Here is a 10,976-nt window from a genome sequence, read left to right as displayed (position 1 = left end):
GGACGTGTAGTCAGATTAGTTGTAACCACACACATCACACTGGCTTTTACTGTATATTTCACGCGATTACATTTGACATATCGAGATCTAAGCAATCTACAATAGGATGAAAAGACTGGCATCCTTCACATTATTGGCGAACTCAGTTCATAGAAACAAGCAATTCAACCATTCTGTGGGTAAATCAAAAGCGCCACTAGAATATTTTTCACTACCCCAATCATACACGCAAAATGGGGTGACGCCACCATAGGGGCTAGTATGGGCGGCTGCCTCTGGTGGCTGGAAAGTGTGCACCTAGTTTGAGTCGTCCAGGTTGGCCCAGGCTAGTTTTGTTCGTCCCAACGCATGAGCAGGCAATGTAAAAAGGGAAAAAACATTTCAATTTGGATGGGCCAATAACGTAAGTGCAAGGCAGGCCCTATAGCAGGCTCGCGGCCCAAACGAGCGCCTCCCATATCGATCGACAGCAGGAAAAATCCCAATTTGTTCGCTCCAGCCTCCAGTCTGGTTCGCTCCTAACCTAGCTGCCGCTGGACAGACCAATACAGCACTTCCTCGCGCCCTCGTTGGAGGGCGGTCGCCGGGCTTCAAGCGAATGGAAGGACAAGAAGATGAAGATCCAACCCTGGGTGTAGCCTGCATGGGAGGCAGCGGCGGCAGCACAGGCATGGCATCAAGCTTGCGCAAACGGACAATCGCAGCTTGCAAGAGCAGCATGCGCAACGAGCAGGTACATCACATCCTTGATTATATCTAATTCAACTGTTCAATTTCTGGCCAATAGTTAAACCTGACGGTGTTGTAAAACTGCTTGTATGTAGGGAATCTATGAGAAAATGAAACCAATTTCTGCTTATTTTATAACTCCCCCAATCAATACTGAACTGACTGAATCTGATGTATCTAATCAAGTTTCCGGTGCAAACATACAAGCTCATGTTCTTGAGCCTGAAGTGTCTAGTGAATAGACTGCTAATGAAGGATTTGATGCAAACATTTTACATGCTCCTGGTGATGAACATATAGTGTCTAATGAGGGATCTAATGCAAGCATTTTGTAAGCTCCCATTGAAGGATTTAGTGTCTAATGATGATCTTCTATGTTGAGAGAGACATAGAGATTTGCAGGCATTGATGAGAAGCAAATTATAGTACATTTTCATGGCTTGAGGAAATGTCGAGGCCATCTACCAGAAAGTCCCCGTATCATGACAACGTAGCATAAATACTTTTCTAATCTGTTGTTTGAAACTATTGGCATACTTGTGCAGGATAGATATATTGATATACAGTTTGCGCACTGGTTATAGGTGCAATTACACTTTGATATTTTCAGCCAGAGAACGAATAATTCAAGCAGGTACAGACCATGTTAGTAGTCCTTGTACACCATGTTGCATTTTGTGTTTTTTGGTGCTTACATCATTTAGTATTTTATAATCTGAACTACTTTGGATCATTAGCTGGTTTTCAAAGTGTATGTAGCTTCACATTTCTCAAGTTATGTTGATTTCCGGAGTGCAAGTGCCTTCGTATTTTTTAAGTTAAATGTTCGCTCCTGGTAACTTGAATTCGTGGATCCGCCACTGCACACAAATCATACACGCAGGCTAGGACGAATTAAATGAAATGCAGGGACTTACGCTAGCTCGTTGTACAGGCTCACTTTAGCTCTGCTTGCGCTTGGGATGTTCCATGTACAAGTCCATGTTACCACTTGCTTGGATGTGCAGGCCTTGTGCTCCTTGCATCCCCCTCTGCATTTTTGACACGGCGAATGGTTGATCAAATAAGAGGAATCGACCTTGCTGTTGTACCGGAGGACAGACACTTGCAAGGTTATACGGGTGTGCAGGATGTGTACCAGATCCCGTAGCATCGTCATGCTTTGCTAAAAATGGTTTTGCTTGCTTCAGATGATATCTCCAGAAGAAATAAGAGTTAAAGTTAGAGTTGCATAGGCGTGTAAGCTAAGAGAGCAGTGAAAGGATATCCAAACATCGTCGGAACAGTGCACAAGGGAGTGATGTGTGGATACCTAGTTCGGGCCGGCGTTTGGGCATGCTCGCCTAGCTAGAGTGCGGGTCACTTCAGAGCCGTTGAGGGTGATGCGCTGGCGTTTGCTGGCCGTGCACGGATGCAGATCTTGAGTGGCAGCAGAGTGCTATGATGTGGTGGACGAGACCGTCGGTGAAGCCCAATGGCCTCGGGGGGCGGAGGTGCGACGATGTGCTCAGTGAAGTAGCCCCGGTGAGGTGGGAGACGGCGTCGGTGAAGCGCACCTGATGCGGTGGAAGTCGGTGTCTGTGAGGCACGTCGGTTGCGGCGGCAGATGTTCTCGGTGGACCACCCGGTGCGGTGGACGAGGGCGTAGATGAGGTAGCTCCGGTGCGGTGGTGAAGCGTGACCGTTGTCTTCATCGTCGTCGTCCGGCACAGAGGTGGGGATAGAGACGAGACAAGGGGCGATTCGAACTTTGCTTGGGTTGGTGGCGAATTAGGGATTTGAGCAATCTGGGTGCGGAAGGGGACGGTGGAGAAGGGAGATTTTGCTTGGGGCCGCCAGATATTTCAATCCGAAACATGGAAGCGCGAACTTATTTTGTCGTCGTCCTTTTTTTGGGGGGGAGGGGGAGGGAGGGGGTGGGTGGCTGGGTGCTAAGCGTCCGTACGACACACGCGACCACCACGACACGACCCTGGTTTGTCTGGTGCGCCTACATTTGAGAATGCAAACGAATCTTCTTTCATTTGAAAACGAATCTGTATGTATTACCATGCCCGTGTTTTCCTTGCAAATAATTAGTCATTTGAAACGAGATACTATAAATTAATTAATAAGGAGTTATTTGAAAAAAAATCGAAACTGTATCCACGCTAACATGGATTAGAGTGTGTGTCACATAATTAGTTATTTGAATTAGAGTGTGTGTCACATAGCGATCTCCAATTCTAACGTGGATTTCGCATTTCACGATATCCACGCTACTTTTTTAATACAAATTCATATGTATATATTGAACACCATGGTAGTGAGAAAACTTTGGATGGATTCAAACATTTGACCTAATATCTACTCTTATAAAAAAACGAGTTGGTGATGATGGTGTGCCTGCCATCTTGCAATATAGACCGTCCGACCTATATCTGACGGATAGAAAGCAAACTATGACAATTTTGCAAAAAGATACCCACACCCCTCTCCACATTTGCAGATAAGGACTTCCCTCGTTCATCTTCGTCTCCCATGAGATAAACAGCTCGTATAAATGCATCTTGATGTTCCATGCAACGCATTGGCCTCTTGCTAGCAAATAGCACAACAATCGAGTCAATGTCGACTTTTCCAAACCTAGTATGGCATGAATTCGAAATAATTACCCATATGCATGGTCCTCAGTTCAAATCTTACAATGTACACCAAATTGAAACATCGATATTAAGTCTCGTACTATCTACATTCAAATGTTATTTTTAGCCCCCCCCCCCCCCCCCCCCCGCACACACGCTACATACTTCCTATATCGGTCAATCTTCCTCTCCTAACCATATTAGGAAGCTATCAGTTTCCGACACACGTTCATTCTTTCTCTCCATGTTTCAATCTCTAACTCTCTCAACTACACAACCCCCTTTTTACACTCTGTTACCAAATGTATTTACCTCACACACCCGCCATTGCACCCCATGTCGAGCTCTCTCTCTCTCTCCCTCCCACCCTCTCTCGCTAGATACATGCATTGCCTATCTAGCCCCCCAACCTCTCGTGCGCACGCACGCACGCACGTTGTCTATGTAGTTCACTACCTCGAGACTGTCTCACTCTTTCTTCCGCACGGCGGGCCACACTCGCTCAATCTTGCTCCCTTTATCTGAGTCTCGATTAACCTCGTTTTCTTCCACACACAAATGATATATCTCCCTGTTCGGGCCCCGATCGACACACTCTATACTCTCTCACGCAGATTGTCTATCTAGGTCAGTCCATCCAAGCCGCCCCCGCTCTTTCGACCTCATGGCGGGCCTCGCTCGCTCAATCTCTCTCTCTGTGTGTGTGTGGTGTGTGTGTGTGTGTGTGTCTCGATTGACCTCACTCTTTCTCGGACACAAACGATATATCTCCATGTTTGAGCCCAATTCGCCATATTCATATTGTATACTCTCTCACTCACATTGTCTATCTAGGTCACTCTCTCCAACCCGTCTCACTCTTTCGATCGCACGACGACCCACACTCGCTCAATCTCTCTCCCTTTATATATGTAATCGATTGACCTTGCTTCCTCCCACGCACCAAATATATCTACATGTCTGTGACTGGATCATCTCTCAAGCTCTATCTTACAGCCCTCACTCTTCCCAAAATCTCAATCAGAAAATATCTCTCCTGAGCATATATATATATATATATATATATATATATATATAGAAACTCTATTAATAACCCAGGGTGAAGAATAAAAAATTCTTCACCCTAGTCCATCAACCGAGCCACAGTCTAGCTTAAGCAAATTCCAACCGATATAAAAAAATTCCCCTGCTGTAATCTTACGTTGATGGAAGCGGTTTGCTGATAGGAGGTATCCCACCCCCGTACCATTATCTCTAATCTCTCAAAAAAAATCTAATCAGTTGCGAGCGGCGGGTGGGCTCGTCACCGTTCCTCTCTCTTCGGTCCCTCCTCCCTGACGACTGTGGAGGCCGAGGCAGCGACGGCGATGGCAACGTTGTCGGTGGGACAACCTGGAGGCAAGGGCCACTCCCCTCTCTCGTGCGTGGAGTACTCCCCCATTCTCTCTTTATGCCGTGGCGACTAGGAGGCGAATTGGGCAGTGGAACGATATGGTGCGAGCTCGGCGGTGGCAACGACCTTCTTCGACGTACCTCTCCACCTCCGGTGGTCTGCTCTCCGGTAAGATCTCCCACCTCGTATTCCTTCCCCTTTCCTCCATGAATTTCTCAATTTTTAGGGTTAGGGTTCTTGATTTTTTGGAAACAGGGCAAAGAAAAAGGAAGAAGACCAGAAAAGGAGATGAAAGAAAAGAGGGGAGCTTGCATACTGAAGGAGGTGATGGAATAGACCTTCGCTCGGGTACAGCTTATTTTTTGTTTACATTTTCTTGTGCTTTACCCTTTCTAGTTTCCTTCTGTTCCATCTTCTGCAACAGAGCAGATTCACAATGATGGGATGACCATCCTAATACAGTAGCAGCATCCCTACTCCACTCTAAGTGAAAACGGCTGGACATGGTTCCTTTTGTTTGTAGCAGTGGAGCTCCTAAGAAGAAAGAAGGAACAGTTCATCGAAAACAGACAAGAAAGTCAAGAAACAGAGCTATCACCTTTATCTGGATCTAAGAAGGTACTCTAGTGTTATTCCTCTATAGGGTCTATTGATTCAATGACTTGCTAAAGGACACAAACGTGTCCCTTTTTTAAATGTTAACTCGTTCAGAAAACTGCTAGTGAGGCTTCAGAACTCTCCAGGTCCAGACCTGAACAGTAGTAAGGCTTCAGAACTCTCTAGGTGCAGACCTGAACACTAGTGAGGTTTCAGAACTCTCTAGGTAGCAATTAGCAAAATGAAAGATGTAGAATCTGGTTTTCCTTTACCAATACATGGAAGCACTAAGCTTCTGTGAAAGTAGTGCATACACCTGCAGTACACTAACCTTTCTCAGGTTTGCTTCTTGGATTTTTAGACTGAGCTGAAGGCAAATAATGAATGGTCAAGCAACTTTTTATTTCTAGTTTTGGTCTATTGATGCACGCTGACAGAAGGATATAGCTGGACGTGCTCTTATTTTACGTCGATGTAAACAAGCGATGCAATCTACATCGCAAGCAAGTTTGGAATATTTATTAGTTGGATATGCTCCTATTTTTTGTTGGCTCTGTGTATATTACCTTGTCTCTCAGAATTCTTACAATAGCTGGCGAACTTGGGTTGAATCCATACGATGCGTTTGATTTACATATGTGGCTCTTTGGAAACATTACGTTGGTGCACACTGACCATCTCCCAGTTTGTCAATATTCATGAAAGCTGAGTTAGATTTATTTTAATTACCATGAGGTGGACCCTGACCCTCATCCATCCTATCAAACATTGCTGATTTTTTTGTTTAACCTACCCTTAGTCCAGAAGTAATCTTCTATAACATGGAATGTTGATTTTGCATTCAGGCTGTTGCTTGTTTGTTTTCTGTAGAATAAACCAGATAGGAATATACTTTTTTGGCGAGTAATCATGTGATTCTAGCTAGCTGGTTCCTTGAATTTAATTTATTCTTTAGCCATGGATACTGTAAAGAAGATCCACACAATCATTTTTGCATTAGATTCTTATATACTTGGAAATTTTGAATATATTCACATTTAACCTATTTTCCTGTCTTACAGAGCAATCCATTCATATATGGTTAATTTCTTCTTCCTCGTATTTTTACCACTTACCACTAGAATAGATTTGTGTTTCTTTAGTTCCATGCTTCCATTTAATGTTGATCCATCTATATCCTTGGCGGTTTTGGCATTTTGCTCTACGATTATGTGTGTCTGACCAACTATTTGTTTCATTTTGATGACTATGTTGGTTACAGCCCATGGATAACAATGTTTCAGTCGCTAGAGAGATTGCTGAACATATGAAGTTGATGTAAAATCTCTGGTCACCTACAAATTAAGCTACTTGAAGAACAAGTTCAAGAGTAGTTAGTTTTCAAATTTGGTACTATTCTGTTTTGTAATAGTGTTTTCTAAAATTTCCATGTTGCTGGTTACTTAGTGATATATGGCATTCAATTGTGTCCAAATGAATTTTATTTGTAATTGCTAGGATGATTTTTATTGCGTGAGGTATTTCTTGGAACAACTACATGCAATCTATGTACTAGACCACTTTGTTATTCTGTTGTTACTAAAAATTCCTTGTATACAGAGTGAATTATTCCCTGTGTTTCTTACCGTTACCACAGTGCCTCCTACAGAATTGTGATAGTGCCTATATTACTTAAATCATTTACCATATTTCATTTTTGCTAGAGACACGGTGTATTCAATATACAATAGAAAGAGTAATAGAACTAACGAAATATACACAAGGAAACACCTTGCGAGAAACACCATATTTCATTTAGATATAAGTCTACGTTCCTTTTTTTGCGAGAAACACCTTGCTACTGTAAGATTACCTAAGTAGCCTTATATAAAAAAACAAAAACAAAAAAAGACAAGAACGCCTTGCTACTGTAAGATTACCTGAGTAGCCATAAAATTACAGCAAGATGCGCCAGATTGGTTCCACACCTACGGGACGTAATTGACTCACATGCAAACAGTAAGATTACCTTGCACTTTTTCTGTTTCACGGTGGTTTTAGTGCAGGAACTCATTCCTTCTTCCACATTGTAATATTACCTCACAAACCTATTTTTTCTTACAGATTGTCTTTTCAAGCGTGGGCACACAGTCTGGCTGGGGTGAGGAATAAGAATTCCTCACCCAGGGTGACGAATAGCGCGACCCTATATATATATATATATATATATATATATATATATATATATATATATATATATATATATATATATATATATATATATATATTCAATGAATGTCGGACCACACTCACTTTGTCTCTCTATCTATATGTCTCTCGATTGACCTTGCTTTCTCACGCCGTACCTTCCACACATTGAAGCTACCTCTCCATCCCTCGCAAAGCCGGAGCTATTTACATTGTGAGGGGGATTCCAACCTTGGATTAATTTGTGTAGGCATTTATTCCGGTGGGTTATTTTCGTAGCATTCGGCCCACAACTACTCCAAACACCGTTGCAACCCCCGCACCTCACCCAATTGATTTCCCTCTGGCTCGGTCATCGCTCTCTCGCACGTCCTTTCTCGCCTTCAACATCGCACCATGGTATTATTGCAAAAAAACATTGGTGTTCTCTTTAATTGTTACAAATAAGCTACAAAACTACACACCGATAGTCCACCTGGAATGGAACAAATTTTGACCCACAAATTAAAGCGCTACAAACTACACACCGAGGGGCCCACCTGTCATGAAACAAATTTGGACCCATATACAAATTAAAAAATAAAGGACGAGGATCGAACATGCGACCAGGGCCTTCAAGCCGCACGTCAATAGGCAACATACATAGAATAGCAATGTTTGTTGTACCCCCCTTTGTTCATATAATGTTTTTATATTACCACGGCCTATTTAATGGATAACATGTAATATTATTTTTAGTACATTAGTGGGACCGGCTCGTTAGCACGTACTATTCGCCTTCACTTACTGGTGGGTTCCATGTGTGCTCTCTCTCTCTCTCCTCCCCTTCTACGTTTAGACGCACGGTCAAACACGAAGAACTCGCGGGCGATGTTGCCGTTGACTATATCTGGACGCGTTCACAAGTTACGGCACCAGTTTCACGTACTAGTAGTACTAGTCAATGTGTACGTGCAATGCATGTTAATTTGGAAGTATATTAAGTGCATGCGGATATTAAGTAGGATATTATTTGCGTGTTATTATATGATTAGCACTATTTTTGGCATGGAATTAACTGCACGCTAAACGTGTTGAGCGTTTGACATTGAAGCAGTCTAGGTCGTTGGATGAGAAGGAACATGTGGCTTGATGACGTTTTATATTTAATTTGATATGGCTCTAGCAGAACATTCAATCGATCAAACCTTAGATTTCATTCAGTCTGACTCCGACTTTACATTCATACGACGATCGATCTAAAATAAACAGAAATGATAAACGTTCGGATTTTAAGCATGGTAATCCGAACGTTTTTCATGGCAAATTTAGATTACGCGGCGTCGGCGGGGGCGTCTTGCGGTGGGAAGCGGCTCCCCTGCCGTGCTCTGTGTGTCGTCGGACCACTGACCGACGGCGATGGCGACATCTTGCGCCGTTGTTGACGTACTCCTGGACGTTGGCCCTAGCTTCAAGGAAGGACACAATGTTCTGGCCTTCGGTCTCCAGGAGCGAGTCAATTGGCAAGAGGAGGCAACTGGCGTTGCTGCAAGGAAGCGGTCGACGGCGGCCATCCATGCCGCTGAGGGGGGCACTGGCACCCGCGCGGGGACAGGCGCTCGCAATAGAGCGGCGGATACATTCATGTGCAGGGGCAACGGCACGGGCGTGCACGTCAGTGCACACGCAGGCGCATGCGCTGCCAGGTGCACGGGCACCGGCACGGGCGTGCGCGTCAGTGCACGCGCATGTCCTGGCAGGTGCACGGGTGCGTGAAAGTCGGCGGGGACCTTGTGGAACCCCGTGGCATCAAGCTCGGCGATAATGTGCGGCTCCCAGCCCATCAATGCCACGGGGATGGGCGCTGGCGTAAACGGGGCGACGGGAGCCGGAACGGGAGCGGGGACAGGCGTGGCGTCTTCCCGCAAGGCCGGTTGAAGCTTGTCCCACAGCGACTTATGTTCTTGAGACTTCGGCTGGGTGTCTTCCTCAGGAAACAGGAAGACTAAGGGCAGACCATCGTGATGCGGCATGGCGTATGGTTAGGTCAGGCTGGTTGGAGGTAGATGATAGGAGAATCGGAGGGGAAGAGTGTCGGAGTACAAAAGTAGGGGTCCTTTTTGCACCCCTTTACTTGTGCGCGGGAAGTCGCAGACACGCACCCACAGCCGCGCTTGGCGTGACAGAAGAGGAAGCAAAGTCACAAGACTACCAGAGCCGTGCTCAAGACCAGAAGCATGAAGAGCAGAGGGGCGAGGTGACACTCCCCCGGCAAGGCCCTTGCCGGGGCGGCCTTCACGGCCCCAGCAAGAGCCTTGCCGGGGCAACTTGCCCAACACCAATGGGGCCGCCACCCTTGAGTCTAAAAGTTCCTAAGACATCAACCACATTGGAACCAAGGCTCGGGAGGCGCCTCCATGGTGGCATGCAAATCTTTGTGAAGACAAAGGGCCTGCGAGGCCTAGGTAGGAACCAGAAAACAAGACAACAGCGAGGCTCCTTGCCGAGGATGCCCACGAGGCCCCTGCCGAAGATACCCACGAGGCCCCAGCAAGACTCTTGCCGAGGGCGCCAACGAGGCCCCGACAAGACTCTTGCCGAGGGCGCCCACAAGGCCCCGGCAAGACCCTTGCCTATCAGCAAGACCGCGGCAAGGCCTTGCCGCCCCGTCGCCGCCCCAGCTCAGCGACCGACCCACCAACTAAAGCAGGTACCCACGTGGCAGTACGTGGCTCCTAAGCCAACTAGTCAAGCACCTACGTGGTGGCATGCAGATCTTCGTGAAGACCCTGCCACCACACCAGCTCAGCAGCCTGCCAGCCTACATGGCGCTGCATGCCTCGTTGGCCTGGACGTGTGTCGGAGCAAGGCGAAGCGGCGACGGACGGGACGGGCCTCGTTACCGTCCCCGATAAAGTAAGAGGACACCTAAGTAGCGCATTTAATGCGTTTTGTCCTACGGTGCCAGAGATAAACTCGACTACTGTATAACTTTCCACCTCCTGTGTGCCACTGTGGCAGCCCCTTTGACTATAAAAGGAGGCCCGCAGCATACTGAGAGAGGATTCAGACTTTTTGGACCCTGCACGCCTTGTAGCTAGTCCAAGAACACCAGATAAACACAAGCCAGCAGGAGTAGGGTATTACGCATCACTTGCGGCCCGAACCTGGATAAAGTTCCCGTGTTGATCTCTTAAACCTACTCTTTCCACGGCCCCGCGCCCGTCGACCGTAGAAGGGATCCCCCATGATCCCATAGGTGTCGTTTCCACCGACATCTTTGGCACGCCAGGTAGGGGGCGCAAGCTGTGAAAATCCGGTTTTGGAGCCAACCTATCGACTCCTTCGTCACGGTGGCCCGAGAAGAGAAGGCGGCATCGATCAGCCGCGCTCTGGTGCCGTCCGCGACAGCAACGATCATCTGTGTGGCCACAAAAAGCTAAGTCGTGCAAAACTTTGAGTAATTC

General features: G+C 46.3%; 1 protein-coding gene across 10 annotated transcripts; it reads left to right on the top strand.

Annotated features, from left to right (window-relative positions):
- The first annotated feature begins 4,564 nt into the window (after window positions 1-4,564).
- Window positions 4,565-6,881, top strand: LOC123052123 (uncharacterized). 10 transcript variants are annotated; one of them, XR_006424488.1, is made up of 4 exons: window positions 4,576-4,914; window positions 5,002-5,070; window positions 5,171-5,364; window positions 6,605-6,881. XR_006424488.1 is itself a non-coding variant. In XM_044475222.1 (4 exons), exons 1-4 carry the CDS (start codon window positions 4,845-4,847, stop codon window positions 6,662-6,664), a joined length of 315 nt encoding a protein of 104 aa, XP_044331157.1. In that variant the 5' UTR covers window positions 4,576-4,844; the 3' UTR covers window positions 6,665-6,881. The 10 variants fall into 10 exon arrangements, 2 of the variants coding, with proteins under 2 accessions (XP_044331157.1, XP_044331156.1); XM_044475222.1 differs by having other exon boundaries at window positions 5,002-5,094; window positions 5,273-5,364; XM_044475221.1 differs by having other exon boundaries at window positions 5,002-5,094; window positions 5,270-5,364.
- Window positions 6,882-10,976: the final 4,095 nt, after the last annotated feature.

This window comes from Triticum aestivum, chromosome 2D (genome assembly GCF_018294505.1).
Source record: "Triticum aestivum cultivar Chinese Spring chromosome 2D, IWGSC CS RefSeq v2.1, whole genome shotgun sequence".
Taxonomy (NCBI): domain Eukaryota; kingdom Viridiplantae; phylum Streptophyta; class Magnoliopsida; order Poales; family Poaceae; genus Triticum; species Triticum aestivum.
This window is presented reverse-complemented; position numbering and strand designations above follow the sequence as displayed.

Coding starts and splice junctions, on each gene's coding strand:
- LOC123052123 (XM_044475221.1), top strand. CDS start 4,845: ATGGTGCGAGCTCGGCGGTGGCAACGACCTTCTTCGACGTACCTCTCC. Junction 4,915..5,001: donor CTCCGGTGGTCTGCTCTCCG/GTAAGATCTCCC, acceptor TTTTGGAAACAG/GGCAAAGAAAAAGGAAGAAG. Junction 5,095..5,269: donor TGGAATAGACCTTCGCTCGG/GTACAGCTTATT, acceptor TTTTGTTTGTAG/CAGTGGAGCTCCTAAGAAGA.